Source organism: Myodes glareolus, chromosome 2 (genome assembly GCF_982192425.1).
Source record: "Myodes glareolus chromosome 2, mMyoGla1.1, whole genome shotgun sequence".
Taxonomy (NCBI): Eukaryota; Metazoa; Chordata; class Mammalia; order Rodentia; family Cricetidae; genus Myodes; species Myodes glareolus.
Window position 1 is genome coordinate 72,332,089 of NC_142027.1, and position 18,190 is coordinate 72,350,278.

Consider the following 18,190-nt stretch of genomic DNA (forward strand, 5'->3'; position numbering starts at 1 on the left):
TTGTGTATGAAATGACAGTGCTTGAAGTGTGTTGACGTCACTGCCCAGTTCTCCTGTCCTGTCCCTGTCAGTTCGTGTTATACAGCAGGCTGTTCGTAGAACGCAATGACCAGCAGCTAAGAACACAAGAGGGCATAGACCAGCAGTCTCCATCCTGAAGAAATGCATGGTTTTGTCCCACTGTAAAGCTTATAAGATATCATCCTACGCAAAGTGCTGTGCAGAGAAGAAAGGTGGTAGATTGCTAGGAGAAAAAAGCTTCTAAAGGAGGTAGAGTTCAGTAGTCAAGGATACGGGGCCAAACAAAGACTAAAAACAAAAGAGAGTGTAGAAAAAAAAAATGGGAGGTTGAATACCCAAGCCAGTGTTTGATTGGGCGGCATATTTTGGGGAATCCTTTCTGGGACAGCAGCTCAAGGGGGCACATAAGGGGCAGTCTAGGCAAGGAATGGAATGAGATGGGCCTGAGCGTGAGAGGTCTTGGCTGCAAGGATGGGGCACGGCCAGAGGGCTTGTGCGGGCTGTGTTGTAACTGGAGCTGGTCCTTCAGAAGCCCCGTGGGGGATGATGCTGTGTGGCAGCGATGGGAGAAGAGGCCATTTGGGGGCATTGCCACTATCCCTGATGAGATGTGAGGTCCTGACTGGCAGGTGACAGGGACATCCAACAGCATTGGGGTCTGTAGGGAAGACCAGACATTTCCGAGACAGGATGTCAGATGTTTGACGGCTGAATCGATGATGCCCGGCTCGGGTGTACCCGTCTCATGATGACAGATATGTCGCCTTCAGCAGTAACGGTTGTGAAGCTACCTGGGTTTAAATACGTTTGCGCAGGAGGCAAAAGCTGGGCGCTCTTGATGCCGGCGACCGGTAATGGGCAAGGCAGGCGCTGCTCCAAGCACTGTTGGGTGCTCTCTGGAAGTGGAGTGGAAGTGCCTTGTTCTTGGCCCCATGTCGGGCGATGGTGTTGACCATGGTGCCTGGAGCTCCAGTCCCTGCTCACCTGCTGGTTGAAGGACCAGGGCACGTGTTTTAGGTAGGTGATTAGGTGCAGTGTTTTGACTACATATCGTGGGCAAGATACACTAAGAACAGCAATGTAATGACTGCTTTCTCTTCCTCCTCTCCCTTCTCTCCCATCTCTTTCCCCTCCCCCCTTTCTTCCCCCCTCCCGCCTTTCTCTCTCCCTCTCTTTCTTTTTCTTTTCCTCCTCCCCCTCATCTTCTGAGATAGGGCAATTTCTAGTCTACATGAGAGGGTGACCTTGAACTCCTCAACCTCCTGTCCCCCTCTTCCCAGGACTGTGCTGTCCCGTGTCAGCCAGTGGGCCCAGCTGATTTTCTTCTTAGGTCTTGCTTTATCCCTCTCCTTCTTCAACTCTGTTTTGACCTCATCCCTAGATATTACTCCTCCCTACGGAGTAAAGGAGGAAATGGATGGCCAGGCCTGCCCTTGTCATAGTGAATCGCTGGAAGGCTAGGGCTGTGGTCTGAGGTGATTGTTCTGGTTTCCCTGTTTTCACACAGTTGGTGCTAAATTCTGTGGCTGTGCTCATCCGGGGTCCTCAGAGTGTAGTCCTTGACTGACAGCCTCTGCTACCTTGGAAGTTACTAGAAATGCAGATTGTTCAGACCCACCAAAGCAGATAGTCCAGGAGCAGGCCCAGCAAATCGAATCCTAAGGAATTCTCTAGCACAACCATGCATATGGCACAAGCCAGAGCCCATGCAGCACAGAAGAGAAGTGAATTGACTGAATAGGTAGAAAATAAGCTAATTAATACACTCTCTCTCTCTCTCTCTCTCTCTCTCTCTCTCTCTCTCTCTCACACACACACACACACACACACATCGGAAAAACCCACATGTTCAGTTCATGCTAAAAGTCAGTGTTGTTAATTGACCTGAGTAGTGTGAATAGACTCATATTCAACAAAGAATTTCTATCTTCCCAGCATCCTCCAAGCTCCAGAAATGGTACAAGAAGCTTTATGAAACTTTTAATCAAGTCTGACAGGAGCCATGTGACATAAATAGTATTAACTCCATGTTTTTAGAAGTGAAGAAACTGAAGTGGAAAAGTCATTGGGGCTGGGGAAGAACCAGTAACATGTTTCGCACCCACTGAACAGAGTCCAGAATCCTTGACCCACGTAGAGAGCCAGGTGTAACTGCCCATCTCCAACTCCAGCACTGGGGAGCTGGAGACAGGGAGGTCTCAGGAGCTCACCAGCCAGCTGATTGGTTAAGTCCATGGACAGCAGGGGACCTTGTTTTAACATATTTAAGGTGGAGGGTGACTGGAGAGGACTCGTCATAAGCCGCTGACCTCCACAAACATGTGCCTGCACATGCAGTAACCTCCACACACGTGCTCCTGCACAAGCAGTAGCCTCCACACATGTGCACCTGCACACAGTAGCCTCCACACACGTGCACCTGCACACGCAGTAGCTTCCACACATGTGTACCTGCACACACAGCAGCCTCCACACACACACGTGCACCTGCACACAGTAGCCTCCACACACACATGTACACCCACACGCAGTAGCCTCCACACGTGTACCTGCACACAGTAGCCTCCATACATGTGCACCTGCACACACAGTAGCCTCCACACATGTGTACCTGCACACGATAGCCTCCACACATGTGCACCGGCACACAGTAGCCTCCACACACGTGCACCTGAACACACAGCAACCTCCACACACACATGTGCACATGCACACAGCAGCCCCCACACACGTGCACCTGCACATGTAGTAACCTCCACACATGTGCACCTGCACACACAGCAGCCTCCACACACACATGTGCACCTGCACACAGTAGCCCCCACACTTGTGCGCCTGCACACAGTAACCCCCACACAGTGCAGTTAAGTAGTCTATCCAAATTCTGCAAAGCACATAAATTTGAGGCTTGTCTGTGACCCCGAATTCAGAACATGTGGCTGACACCATCTACATTATCTGTTGGGCATCTTCCCTCGGCCTCTTTTCATCCTGAATCTGAAGCATCCCATTAAAGGGGGGTTGCTGCAAGCTGCATGCAGGTGTCAGGTTCACCAGCATGAAGCACAGTATCCTGACACATTTATCAAAGTATATCAGTAAAATCACGTATGAATTATACAAAATTATGTCAAACCTTTAGTTTTTCAGGCTCCTCTTTGTTGGGCTTGAGCCTGTCCAACTGTAAGGAAAACTTAGGAAGGCGCGCCCTCCAGTGGAGACTGAGGGAAATGCACCCTCCAGGGGCTAGAACAAAAATTGAGTTTTTTTGCTGGAGGATTTCTCCCCAGGTTCCTTCCTCTCTCTTTCAAGACTTAGAATTTCCAGAGTGAGTTTTTAATCTCAAAGTTGGAAGCTGTTACATTCATATGAGAAAAAAAAAAGGATCTGGGTGCTTTTGCCACTATCTTGGAAATTGGATATCTGCCTCACAATTAGACCACAGCAGGGTTTATCTCCTTCAATGACTTTTCTCAACCCTGTACTCATTTTTCTACTTAATTGCATTGAAAGGTGCCTGGTGTGAATGTAGTGCATGCCTGTATTTACTCCTTTGAGTCAGAATTCAGCTGCTGATGGCCTTGGAAATTGTAGACCTAGGCGGATCTGGACGATTCAATCCGTGGCGTCTTTGGTTTCAAGGTTGGCACTGTAATTGTGCCATCCCCACAGGCTGTTGCTGTGCTGCCAATCCACACACTTGATACTCCTTGACCCATCTTCAGAATAGAGTGTTCCGCCAGTTCTCCTGGAGGACTCTCAGCATAAGCGCTCTGTACAGGCTGATGATGGATCGGCCCCTCTCTGGCTGGTGAAGGAGCTAAAGATGTGGGCGGACATAACCATCGGGAAAACCCTGACAAAGCACATGGTTTTGTTCCCTCCTAAAGGAAAATGGACACCTGGGAAGGTCCAGGTGGGACTGAGTTCACAGTTGCGACAAATAAAGCAAATAAAGCGGCTTCTATTTTTTCCCTGAAATTTAATCAGAGCTGTGCTTCCAAACGTCTCTCTTATATCCTCCTTCCATAATCCAGAGAATAACCACTCTGCTCTCACAGTCCTGATTCTCTGCAGTTAAACTTTGGTTAAAGATTGGGGGAGAAACCTCTGTATTTGACAGTTTGAAATACACATCTCCTGAAAGGTTGTGTTTCTGCCCTTTGAGGTATAACATAAAGACTCAAAAGTTACACACACACACGCACACACACAGAGAGAGAGAGAGAGAGAGAGAGAGAGAGAGAGAGAGAGAGAGAGAGAGAGAGAGGGCTCTGGGTTGCCAGTCCGATACTCTGGCGTTCTGCTCCCAGAACCTTTGGCTGTGTGATCCTGCACTCTGATCTGTACCATGGCAGTTGGTAATAATACCGGGAGTCAGATTTGGCTCCAGTAACAGGCTCATCCATTCTTTGTGTGGGCAACACATGCTTGTATTCAGTTCCACTCCCTAGAATCTGGGATCTCCAACTTGTTTTGGGGTCAGACGACAGGGGTGTCAAAGGACCCGTGGGTACATGCTCCTCTCAGAATCATGGCTGGCGTCTAGCTGGAATGGTGGCCGCCGCTCTTCATCCTTCGGGGAGCGCAGAGCACAGAAGCGAGGCTCTCCTACCACCTCCCGTGTAAGCATCAGAAGGGTGGCCTTTGGGTTAGCCTTTGCTTTCATGGGGCAGATGCGGATTTGAGATCCAGCAATACATCGCCGTCTTCCAAGATCGCCTGTGCCTCTAACCTGCACCAGTGCACCTCCATTGAGGGCGTGGCGGGTTGTTTTCAGTGTCTAACTTTCTTTGATGCAAGCATCTTCAAGTTCAATGAAGTATGTTTTGTTCCTGATATTGGACGTAATTATCGAGGTAGCCCATTCTGTCTTGAAAACGATTCTGTTCTTTGTTACCAGATGGAATGCAGGCACCTTTTCCTGGGCCTTCTTGCCCCAGAGCTTGGTTGCCGTCTCCCACCTGGCTTGTAGATGTGGGCGAGCGTGTCCTGGTCTGAACTTTAGCATTCCAGCCTTATGCTGTGGAAAGTCTTGAAGCGCGTTAACTTCGTCAGTTTTGTTTTCAAATTGGAGGAACTAAGGATAGCGTTTTGCTTATAAACAAGTAGGGAATAGTAGTATTTGAGATAAAAGTAAAGGCAGGGTATTTATTAATAAGTCATATGGAAAACTGGTTAATAGCTGTTAAATATATGATTATTAACACTTAAAAGCAGCTCCCCCCCCCCGGAATGATGTGTGTTTATTTCCCTGGGTAATAAGGACCTGTTGGCCCTCTGTATACAGTTATTATAGACATAACAGGAAAACCATCCATAGATGCTCACTCCCCGTTAGACCTTTGAGCTCATTGTTGCAAAATACATTGGCACCTTGGTGAGATATCCAGATAACATATCCTTTCTTCCTTCTTCCAAAGTAATGATGCGGAGGACACATTAGTTTCAGTCTAACTGAGGTCAAAGGGCTAGGTGAGTGTGCCTGGCTTGCTGCTCAGCGTCCAGGAGCCTTGTGTCTTCACTTGCTGGGTGAGGAACACAGTTTTCCATAGTCCCATCCACAGCACAGGTGAAAAGGGCCCCAGCCGGTTCTGTCAGACAGTAGTGCTCTTCCTAAGCTGGACTGAAGCCTGCTTAGAAAATTCATCTCCCCTTAAAGTCATCCGGGCTTCTAAAGTCTCAGCATCACGGGCTCCTGCTTCTCCAGAGTCTCATTTTGCCTGGCTGGCGTGGGAGACTTTATTTGGTCCTTTTTACTTTTTAAATTGCAGTTTCAGCAAATGGGAGCCAGCAACCTGTGTTCTCCAACGAGGCTTTATGCCTCGAATCTAACCCTAGCTTGCTGCCTTTCTGGACAGAATTTCTCTTGGCCCCGGCTCTGTGTTGATGGAGCTGCACCCCCACACTAGACTTTTTCTTTCTAGGGCTATAAATGTCAATTATGAATCAGGAGGCATCTTGGACAGCAGTTCTCAGCCTTGCTAACACTGTGACCCCTCTTGTTGTGGTAACCCCCAAACACAGAATTATTTTTATTGCTACTTCATAACTGTAATCTTGCTACTGTTATGAAACATAATGTAAATATCTGTGTTTTCTCATGGTCTTAAGGCAACCTTGGCAAAAGGGTCATTTGACCTCTAATGGGGTCGCCACCCACAGATTGAGAAACACTGATCTAGGTTCTCTAATCTAAGGGTGATGGTTTTAAACTGATCCCTACAGGGGCATATCCGTCTAGTAAATTTCTGGTTGCCTCCAGCTTTTCTTTCAGGATTTGATGATTTCGGAGCCAGCAATAACTGCTTAGTAAATGGATGGAGCACGGATGCCACCTATTGGTGGTTACTGGAAATTCAAATTTTGATCACACCGTAATCATCCAGTGCTTTCTGGGACTGATGGTTGGGAATTGCTGCTTTGGAATGTCTTATGAAAGCCATCAGAGAACGAGAGATAGTACTTCCGTGGCTTCTGACTGTTCCATAGTCATCCCATTAACAGGCTGTGGCTTTAGACTATTTCAGAGTCGCTCCGTTAATGGGCTTCTCTTGTCTGTCTGATGCCTTAACAGATTGGCACTGTCGTTCTAGAGCATTTTGCCCACCAGTTTCATCCTCTGTAAGGACAGCTCTCTCCAGGGTATATGATCTATTCATCTGTGCAGTTTGTATCTGCAGAACATACGTTGTTAGCAGATGCGTAGGTTAATAGACATAGGGGAACCAGTGGGTCACTGAAGAGTTAATAATTGGCGTGAGAGAAAATGGAGAGATGGATTGTGCGTTTGGAATTAGTTCACAGAATTCAGAGGAACGGGGAGAGCCAGTCCAAGGTGGAAGCTGCCTCCCCCCCCCCCCCCCCACACGCACCCTGCAAGGCTTACTCTCCACAGGTTCACTCCATACTAAATAAGAACGGCCCATAGCTAAAGTGTACATGAGACCCATACCTAAGGGGGACGTGAGACCCTTCCCTAGGGAGGACATGAACTCCTCATACTCTGAAAACGATGCAGAAAATCCAGTGCTGTTGACTGGTCAGCAGAATTAGATCACCCACGAGGTAGTAAATAAACGGACAAGATGCTAACTAAAACATATGGAACACACACTTGTGGATCTGAGAGCCCAGTGACCTTTGGGGGGAGTTTTTCTCAGGTCTCATTTGGGAAGGCATACAGCAGGGAGATGTTCCATGTGCTAACTGAATATAACAAGTGGCTCATCACTGCTGGCCTGTATGACTGCTGTTGTGGTCAGTTGGGCCTCCGAGAGGTGCCAGTTCCTTGTGGCAGGACTGGGACCAGGGCAGGAAGCAGCTGGGAAGGAGGAAAAGCCAGCCAGGTGGTGGGTAAGCTGAGGAGGACAGGACCCTTCTGGACACTCTAGGAAGCTGTGAGAACTCTTCCTAGAATCACAAAGATTCCCGTCCTCTCCCAGGCTGTGCTGTGGGCGTGACCTCCTGGACTTGATGGTGTGGTTGAATCAGCAGGAGGCACCGGAAGCAGGAAACCGTCACAGGGCGGGAATTGCCTGTCACTGCTGCAGGAGGACTGGGGAGCATGCTGGGGGGACACAGCAGGGCATCGTGATCTCCCTTCAGTTTGTTTAGTGTGACAATGCCAGATACGGTATTCTGTGGTCCTTATCCACTAGATGTCTTGAAGTGTTCGTGGGTGAAATTAGATGATGTTTAGGCTACTGGAGAAGAAAAATCGGATAATAAGTGATATTGGCAAATAGAATTCTTGAAACATGCTTCACGATCGCGTATGTTTGGAAATGTTCCTCAGTAAACTGATATCAAGGTGAGGTATTTGACTAGCCAACGGTAGTTGTAATTTTTTTTTTTTTAGAGTTCCCCCTCCCTCCGTGCCCCGTGTGACCTGGAACTTAAAAGTCTGCTGACCTGAGCCTCTCCCGGGCCACAGCTGCACCTCGGTGCCTTGATGAGCAGTGGCCTCTTTGCCTAGGCGGCGTGGGCTGTCATGGAGCAGGCTGTTCTGCTCCGCGCTCCTCCATCTCCTCCCGGTGTTTGTGTGGCTCGGTTTCCTTCGCAGAACTTAGAGGAACCTCATGGTTTTTTACTCCTCAGTGGACCTGAGAGGGATGTTATACTCGAGTGTCACCGTGTTAGACACAGTCTAACTTTGTTCCTCCATGGAAGAACAAAGCCACCTTTCAGAGTTGGGCAGGGCTTCCATGATGCAGTTAGTGATTTTGTTATTTGGATACCTGGTACAGCTCTTTTTTTTTTTTTTGGTGTGGGGGTGGGGGGGGTTGAGACAGGGTTTCTCTGTATCTTTGGAGCCTGTCCTGGAACTAGCTCTTGCAGACTAAGCCGGCCTCAAACTCACAGAGATCCACCTGTCGCTGCCTCCCAGGTGCTGGGATTAAAGGCATGCGCCACTACCCGCCCGGCCCTGGTCCAGCTCTTTAACCAGGTATTGGAAGCTTGGGGCAGGGCCGGGGGGATATTTCCTGTGACCCCTGGGTATGCCTCCTATTCTTTATTTTCTCGGCATAGCTAATGTTGCTTTTAAAAATCATGTGTAGAAGTAGTTTCTTTTTTTTTTTTTTTCTCCCCATTTTTGGCTAGAAAAGCCATCTTCTCCCTGCGTCCTCTGTATACTGTGATGTCGTTTAAAGACTTGAACACGTGAGGTCTTCTTCCTCTGTGAGAGGGTAATATGGAAGCAGGGTGGGATAGGAAAGTCGGCCATCCGCTTGGTTTGACTCCCAACTCCCAACTCCCATCTCCTAGCCGGGGACAGTTTTCTCCTCCGTTGCTCGTCTTGATTTCCCCAGCTGTAAAGAGGGGACAACCGCCTGCCCGGAGGTGTCAGAAGGACCGGTAAGAGGAAGCGGTGTTTCAGGCCGCATCTTAGTACACAGCTTGGCCAGTCGCTGTAGTGTCTGTCCCAGCCTGCAGGAGTTTACTACCCAGCACATTCTCAGCTCTCCTGATGGATACAGTCAGCATCTGGCTTCCTTGCAAAACCCTAAGCGTTATGCATGGGAGGCCATTTCTCTTGACCCAGCTATTCCCAGTGTCTGTGGGTGTAATCCTTATATCCCATGCATGATTAAGTTAAACAAGCCTTGAGTCCTTTTCCTTCCCCACTAAGCTCAACTTGCCCATTTCAGAGTGACTAACTAGTTGGCATACACAACCCCAAGAGAAAGCTGTGGAAAGTGACCTCCTGGTTCTTATGCAGAGGTGGCTGGGCCCGGCTAACTTAAGTCTGCAGGTCTCTGTGATGAGGCTTTTGACCGTGTTGCGTGTGGTCTCCGACCAATCTTCCGGTTCTAACGTAGTCACCACACTAACACTGGCTCTCACTTCTGCTGTCTTTGCTGCTGAGGAATGAGTGTTCTTCATTCTGGAACACGGCGGTGTGGAGCCAAGACTCGCGAGTCTCGCCAGTAAGTTCTGAGTTACAGAAGCTGTGCTTTTTGGGCTTCCTCCCAACTGAGCTCAGTGTTCCTACGTGGGGAAAGTGCTGCTAATGTGTGTCCCTGTACAAGTTTGGACTCCTGGGGTACTGGCTGACTGATATCTGAGCAACCAGCCGCTAATTGCAAGCTGTGTGCTTTGTGTTTCACCATGGGTACCGTACAGACTTAGAGTCGTTATTTTGCAGTTTTAAGAAAAGCGAGCTTAATCATGCCCATGGTACACCTACAGACTTGAAACCCTCCTGCTCGCTACAATAGCTTAGAAGTCTTTGAAAAGGCCACCGACTTTCAGAACTTCAATTTGAAAGGAAAATAATGAAATAGTGAGGTTTTTTGGTTCCCTTTACCCTACTTGACTCTTTGACAACAGTACACCGTTTTATGCATGTGTGCTGCCAGCCCTTCTAGGGGCCGTGGTGTAATTAATGAGGCTTTAAAGCTGAAAGACGTGATACATTGCACAAGCGGTTGTCTCCCGATTCCGAAGTCTGTCTTAGACGTGGGAAAATAAAACCTTGACTACCAGGCGTTGCTGGACTTAGCGATGGCTTCGCTTTCATTGGCTCTGCTCATTTGCATGCCAAGTGTGCTTTGCTACTGCCTGATTTAGGAACGAGAGGACACCTCAGAGCCGCCCGTCACTATCATAGGTGGTGAAAAGGCTATTGTTAGTCCGGGTCAAGGCTTTCAAGTCCACAGATCACAGACGGATTGGTGAGTCCAGCTTGCCTTCTGTTTGCCAAACTATGTGTCCACCAACATGGTGCCACCCAAGGACACGTCCCTGGGCCAGCAGAAGTCTTGTTATATCCACAGGCGAGGCTACACTATTCACTTCACTTCATCTAGTCTTTTGTGTGCCTTGAATGTGCTAGAGGCATCTGTTAGATGGCTTTAATTAGATGTACAAAACCACTCGGTGGAGTGAGTCTGGTTTGCTGTGCTTATCCGTGGTGGTAACAGGAGCACATACAAGTAAAATGAATTATGACTGTTATACGCTTAGATACTTGGTATCCACTCTATAATGGTGGTTTGCATATTTGCTAAAATAAGGAATCGGAAGCTCGGGAATCTTAAATATCTTATTGGTCTCATCTAAATTGTAAATGACAAACCCAGGACACCCACCCAGGTCTCTCATTCTGGTCCCAGCACTCACGTATATTGATCAGGGTCGAAATGGACAAAGACCAAGGAAGTTCTTGAGGGGACATTTTTTTGGGTATTCCTTCTCTTGTATATACACTACTGAATAGTCATGACCCTAGCCATGCCTGGAGTTTTAATCAGAGTTTTGAAATGTTAAGTGAAGCTACGGGCAGCTGTCTAAACAATTGTGCAAAATAAAACTGACACCTTGGCTTAGACAATCTTACCATAATGAGAGTGTTAGCGGTGATTAGGAGATGGTTGGAGAGCTGGGTGGCCCCACCAGGGAGAGCCCTCTGTGTTTTCAGCATTGTGCAGTCTATGTATTCGGGGAATATTAATGGCATTTTCAAGGCCAGTTGGGGCCATTCTTTCTTGATAAATGTAGGTAGCTAGATATGATCTGTTGTTACTGGTCCAAGGTCACAGTAAAGCTTCCAGCAGCAAAAATACAAAGCCAGTGCTTTGTCAGGAGAGCTGAGCTGCTTTCTTTCCGAGCCACTTTGCATTCAAGTCAAGCTGGGTCCTTGTCACAGAGAGAACAGTATGCACGTGACCCTCTGACCTCTGTGGCATGTATGAGAAGAGGGCAGTGCTCTCCCTTACGTCACTTAAGCCTTCAGTGAGTTACTTCTCAGAATCCTGGGTGTTTGCTTTTTTTATATTTCCTTCCACCCACGCACACCCCCTCCCCCCCCCGACAGACAGGCAGGCAGGCAGACAGACAGAAAGACAGACAGACCCCAGACAAATGATTTTTTGGATATGAATGAGAGATGCCAAAACCTACACACTGGACCGTTAAGAATTCTGTAGATGGCGAGGCTCTTAGAAAAAGATAGCCCCGCCCACCTTTAAGGATGATGCTGTTTGGGATCTCGAAAGCGTGACAAAGGTGTGTCTTCCTGCAGAGAAGAAGCTGTGATGTCTTTACAGGCATGTCCTCACTGTTTATCAGCCCAGGCCACTGTCACCCTAGCGGGTGTCTCAGAGTCACAGAGGGCTCTATCACTGCCATCCCACACTGTCCCCGTCATTAAGAGTCACTGCTCGAAGAAGGTTCTGTTTGTTTAATTGTGTGTGTGTGTGTGTGTGTGTGTGTGTCACAGGAGTTGAAGACAAGCAAGTGGTAGCACCCTTATCCCAAACCAACAATATTCCGAGATCGTACAAGGTACTTATGTACCTAACCAAAGATAATGTATCTCGTGTAACTGTAGTTACAAGACATTGAAACTTTACAACTGTTTTCCAGCATTGCGTGTGCGTGTGTGTCTGTGCACAAATGTGTATGTATGTGTGTTTAAAGGACCCTCTACCTAGACACTGATACCACTTACCCACGTAGTATTTATTTAATGACTGCTTTGAAGATAGGACTGTGTGTCTTATGCTGTGCTGCTAACCGTCTAGTACCCTGTATGTGAATGATGGCGTTAATTTGGTTTCAGGTCTCTGTTTCAACAGGAGCTGTTCTGAATTGAATCGCTTTCTAAAGTAGTGTAGTATGGCAGTTTATCCACTGGGACTTGGGGAGGTGGGCTTACCTCTCTTCTTTAACTTGATGTTCTGAAGGTGGCGTGGAGCTCACCCCCTAAACTTAAGGGCTCCTTGTCTGTCAAGATTAACATTAAGGTCTTTGTCCGTAGAAACTACACAGTAAGAAGAAGCCAAAGCATAGAGCAAACCTCTATCTCCAAAAAATATTGCAGCAAAATTACAGCAAAATTATGATGTAGCAACAAAAATAATTTTATGGTTGGGATTACCACGCCTGGAGGAACTGTGTTAAAGGGTTGCAACAGTTGGGAAAGCTGAGAATCATTGACCTACAGGACTATGGGAAGACGGCCTTCCTGTAGAGTTTCTTAGGAACAAATAGAAGCCAGTGCTTCTCAGGAGGGCCAACACGGGAAAGCTGGTGCCTCCTCTGGTGCTCTGCCCCTGAGGTCAGATGTGACTGACGGCAAAAGTGAATCTGTTCAGAGGTGCACTTTTTGTGTAACCAACCTCCCATCCAGTGGTGCAGTGAACGTCCCCTCCCTCTGTGTCCTTCCCAGCCGCTGGCAATCTGTCTGATATGATAGCCAATACCAGCTCAGCGTGGCTTAAATGTAAGCCCAGGTAAGCTTGCAAAGAGGATTGCTGGGAGTGGCTAGTGCTGGGGAGGGCCCTGGAGTGTCATCACAGATTTATAGAACTGCAGGCTAGCAGGCCCAAGAAGACCAAATGGAAGTGTGGGCATCACAGGATGAATGCTGCCTCAGCAAGTGAGTTCCCAGCTTCTGAGAGTCTAGGAAACGAAGCACCAAGCTCGCTCCCTGGGCTGCTGAAGTTCTGCATCTTTTGAGAGAAGCGGTGTTCAAAACCAGCCTAACTCCTGAATTCAAGAGTTTGGCCAAGCGCTTTATATTGACTCCTTAAGAAGAAAAGTTGTTTATTATTATTATTATTATTATTAATTCATTTATTTATAAAAAATTTCCACTTCCTCCCCTCCTCCCAATACCCTCCCATTCCCCCCACTTTCTCTCCTCCTCCCTCTCCAGTCCCAAGAGCAGTCAGGGCCTCCTGCCCCCACTGGAAGTCCAAGTTCCTCCCTCCTCCCTCCAGGTCCAGGAAGGTGAACATTCAAACAGACCAGGATCCCAGAAAGCCAGCACATGCAGACGAAACAAGACCCAGCGCCATTGTCAATGGCCTCCCAGTCAGCCCCCATGTCAGCCACATTCAGAGAATCTGGCCCGATCAGACTCCTCTGTGGCAGGCAGAATGGATGCAGCTGGTAAAGGCCACTACTTCCCCAGTCCAGCAGAGGGCGAAAGGGAGTTTTTAGCTTACCACACTCCCACTTCCCAACCCATAAGGATATGTGCACCAAGTGGCCACAGCGTCCCCAGGCCAGCAGAAGGAGAAGAGAGTTTTTAGTTATAGTTCACGCAAGTCTACTTTAAAAAAAAAAAGCTGTTAGACTCCAAAGCAGAGTTCGTAACATACTTTGAAATCAGAGGGCTCAATCTGATCCTTTAACAACTAAATCCTGGGTTAGTAGTCCTGCATTACAGAAAAGAGGAGGTTGATAGTTAAACACGGTAACAGCTGTGATGGGTCCCCAGCTACCTATTGCTAATTTGGCTTTCTTCAGCCATATTGAAAGGAAGATAAAATTCCTCTGTGTGATTTCTAGTGAAGCCCGTGCTTTCCTGGGTAGAGGGCAGTGTCAAGGCTGGGGGACCTCAGTCTGTGCTTGCCTGGGTAGGGTGCCATGCCACAGCTGGGGGACCTCAGAAGTCACCCCTGAGGTAGAGTTAGGGATATTTACTGAAGAACATTTCCAGCATCTGTACCCCAGGGAGGGAGCCTAGGAAGGGCACTTAGAAGGGGAGACACAGCTCAGTCCCAGAGTGCTTTTCCCGATGTCAGCCTCCTGACTTGAGTGTGAGCAGAGGAAGTCAATGACTGATGGGAAATGGAATCTGTCTGGTGACTGAGAAAGTGAGATTTAATGAAACTGCCCATTTTCTTCATCAGTGATTCTTGTTCTTTAAAAATTGTTAGTGTATTTATTGTGCGAAACAGTGGGTTTCATTATGATCTTTCCATACACACACACACACACACACACATACACACACGTGTGTGTGTGTGTGTATTAACCACTCTCCTTGCTCTTCTTTTCCCTCCTTTCCCCTCTTCCTATGACCCATTTATTTCCAAATCGTGAAGGATTTTCTTAAGTGAAATTGGATTTTTGCCCGTTTATTACTTTATGCATGTGCTTGTAATGCTGGGACCCAAACCCAGGGCCTTGCACATGCTTAGGCAAAGCCCTCTCCCCTGATCTGCATCCCCAGCCTGCAGTTTATTACTCTCAGTAGAAATCACACATGCCAGTGAGAAAGAACCGTTGCCCCCGGTGCTGTTTCAGAACACTGCCTTGACTTACCCACCAAGTCACCATAGCTTTTGTCAACTCTGGGCAGGTGCCAGGAGGAAAGGTCAGACGATGTGCTAGAGTTCGGAACACGTTGTCCTTTGAAAGTCTCTGCAGTCACACTGAGAACTATCCACGCTGGGGGAAGGAACTGGTGAACGAGACTGCCTTGGCAAAACCCGAGGCTGACTTCCCATGATGGCGTCAGCGTAGCGTGGAGAACAGGGACAGCGGCGAGAAACACGGGATCAGATGAGATGGGGTTGAGTTTTGGCGGTACAAGGTCAAGAGGATCGGGGCGTATGGTAGCTCTCAGCCTGAACGACTGAGCATGTGGAAAGTCCCTTCCTCAAGGGGATGGCTGGGGAAGAGGAGGCCTGGGTGATACCCAAGTGGTATTCCTGCTCTCGCTGACTACCCCACCGAGCCCTTCACCTGGGAAAGGGCAGGCCCTCAGCAGTGTTGTTAGCTGGGCGCCTGAGGTCTGGTTTCGCGCCAATGTGTTTCCTGGAGGTCGGAGCTTTTCCTATTAACGCACCTCGGCCATGTGCTTCCTGTAATAGTTTTTTTCTCCTTTTGTTCCTAGGGATGGTGCAAAAGCTAGATCAGAAACTCCCGGTGGCTAACGAGTACCTGTTGCTCTCCGGAGGAGTCCGAGAAGGTGTGGTGGACCTGGACCTGGATGAACTGAATGTCTATGCCCGGGGCACTGACTACGACATGGACTTTACCCTCCTGGTGCCAGCCCTTAAGCTGCATGACCGTAATCAGCCTGTGACCCTCGACATGCGCCACTCAGCCCTGTGCCACTCCTGGCTGAGCCTCCGGCTCTTCGATGAGGGGACCATCAGTAAGTGGAAAGATTGCTGCACAATCGCCGATCACATCAACGGTGCCACCAACTACTTTTTCTCTCCCACCAAAGTGGCCGACTGGTTCTACGACTCCATCAGCATTGTCCTCTCAGAGATCCAGAAGAAGCCCCAGCGAGGGATGCCAAAGGTAGAAAAGGTAGAAAAAAACGGGACCATCATCTCCATCATTCTGGGCGTGGGGAGCAGCCGCATGTTGTACGATATAGTCCCTGTGGTGTCCTTCAAAGGCTGGCCCGCGGTGGCCCAGAGCTGGCTAATGGAGAACCACTTCTGGGATGGGAAGATTACCGAGGAAGAGGTCATCAGTGGCTTTTATTTGGTGCCAGCTTGCTCCTACAAGGGTAAGAAGGACAATGAGTGGCGACTGTCCTTCGCCAGGAGCGAGGTGCAGCTGAAGAAGTGCATCTCGGGTAGTCTCATGCAAGCCTACCAGGCCTGCAAAGCCATCATCATCAAACTCCTGTCCAGGCCCAAGGCTATCAGCCCCTATCACCTGCGGAGCATGATGCTCTGGGCCTGTGACCGGCTCCCAGCCAGCTACCTGGCTCAGGAAGACTATGCAGCCCACTTTCTGCTGGGTCTCATTGACGACCTGCAGCACTGTCTGGTCAACAAGATGTGCCCGAATTATTTCATCCCACAGTGCAACATGCTGGAGCACCTGTCGGAGGAGACGGTCATGCTCCACGCCCGGAAGCTCTCCTCCGTGCGCTCCGATCCCGCCGAGCACCTGCGCACCGCCATCGAGCACGTGAAGGCAGCCAACCGGCTGACCCTGAAGCTGCAGCGGCGGGGCAGCACCACCAGCATCCCCTCCCCGCAGTCGGATGGAGGGGACCCCAATCAGCCTGATGACCGCCTGGCAAAAAAACTGCAGCAGCTAGTGACTGAGAATCCGGGGAAGTCCATCTCGGTCTTTATTAACCCCGATGACGTCACGAGGCCCCATTTCAGAATCGACGATAAATTTTTCTGAGTGACTTGTTGACCTTCTTTTCTTCTTCCTCTTGGTTCTAAGACTTACGTAAGGTGTAGCGTGGTTTGTGATATTGTCATTCTGTTTTTACATATCCAGCTTACATTGGATTTGTTAAGGACACATTTTTTAAGTTTCCTGGTTCTGCAGGATGGTGCAGGCTCTGAAACAGTATTATTACTATTTCATACTCTGCCTGATTTTGCTGTTTGTTTTCTAGTTATTGTCACATGGTTTTTGTTATTGTTGTTGTTTTTTATGGTGTCATTTTTAAGGAGAACTTGAGCCATATAGACGACACTGCCCATGAACCCTCGTTCTCGCTTTCTGCCTCACACTGGGTGTGGATCTGTTGGCAGATTTGGGGGAACACATTTCCTTCTTGTATATTCGAACCCTTTCTCTGCTTTCGTTCTCTTTTTGACCTTGTTCTTCTCCTGAGTTTTCACTGAGATGGGTATCTGCGAGTCCTAAGAACCTGGAGGCCCTGTGCATGCTGGCTGCGTTTCTTTCTTGGATCAGAAGAGTTTCCCGTTTCTGTGGGATCGGAAACTTTCAAGAGAGAACGCTGCACATTGTGTTTCTGAGCAACCTCATTGAATGTAATTGTCCTCGAATCAGCAAACATTGGATGGTTTGGAGGGAGGATGTGATAGCTTTCCAAACAGAATTAAGGTTTCCAAATGTTAGTTTTAGTGTTGGTAATTATTTGAAGCCTTATTTAAATCCTATTAAGGAGCACACCATTCTAATTGTTATTTGCACTAATGGAGTTTTTGCCATTGTCATAGCTGCAGTGTGTGTTTCAGTGTACATTAACACCCTTTCTGGAGACGTCGTCGCTTTTCATTTAGTCCAGTTCTCTGGGTCGATAGAATGAGTCTCTGCGTTTGTCCAGTTCTCCTTTAACTGTGGGTCCCGTTTTGCCCTCTTTAGTAGTTCTGGTTCCTGCCTTACCGAGGGAAGTTTTTGATGCTTTATACCTGTTCACTGACTAGCTGGAGCTTGGGAGGATAATACTTGACAAAGTGGGTGTCTTTGTATTTATTTCTTGGGGGTTCTAAAGATTTTTCTCTTCCCTTTTCCTTTTTTAAAGTCTCTTTATTTCTCCTGAGACCTTGCTGGAAACTGACAGGCAGAATTATCCCCGAATTGAAGACACTATGCCTGTTCAGAGCAGGTTACCCTGTAGAGCAGGAACCAGGAAATTATCTAAGTGGCTGTGTGGGAATAAAGGAGTCCTATTTTCTGACTGAAACGATTTACCAGATTTAGGTGCTGTGGGGCATTGGCCCCTGTTTTCGTGTGACGGAAGGCAGATGGTGGTGCCTGAGCCATTGATGGGCCTGCTGATCGAGATGGCCCATGATGTCTGCTAATGGAAAAGTCAAGCAACACAGTGGCTTTGGTCTTGAACGTCCAGACTCATAGGTTGGATTTTGGCCAGTTGGAATCAGACATATGTGGTCTTGGAGTTTTGCATGGGAATTAATGTAATATGCTTATAAATCAACAATCTCAAGTCAAACACAAAAATAAAAAAGAAACATACTGGCCTTGGAATTTTGTTGTCATTATTGCTTTGTAATCTCAAAATTTCTCTCCCTCTTCTCTCCCCCCCATGTCTTTTCTCCCGTTTTCACTAAGAAGCCCCTTCTTTTTAGCCTGGAACCTAGATCTTTCAGCCTGAGCTGTGAGTGCTGTAATTTCAATTATGTATCTCCACACCCAGCTTGAAATGATTTTCGTCTTAGCAGTGCAGTGGTGG

General features: G+C 48.2%; 1 protein-coding gene across 1 annotated transcript in view; it reads left to right on the forward strand.

Annotated features, from left to right (window-relative positions):
* The window catches only part of Mb21d2 (Mab-21 domain containing 2), a 101,923-nt gene extending 83,938 nt beyond the window's left edge, over positions 1-17,985 (forward strand). The window contains exon 2 of the mRNA XM_087901750.1: positions 15,158-17,985. Within this exon, the coding sequence (XP_087757876.1) occupies positions 15,158-16,422 (1,265 nt within the window). The 3' untranslated portion in view covers positions 16,423-17,985. The remainder of the gene's footprint in view (positions 1-15,157) is intronic.
* The last annotated feature ends 205 nt before the right edge of the window (positions 17,986-18,190 follow it).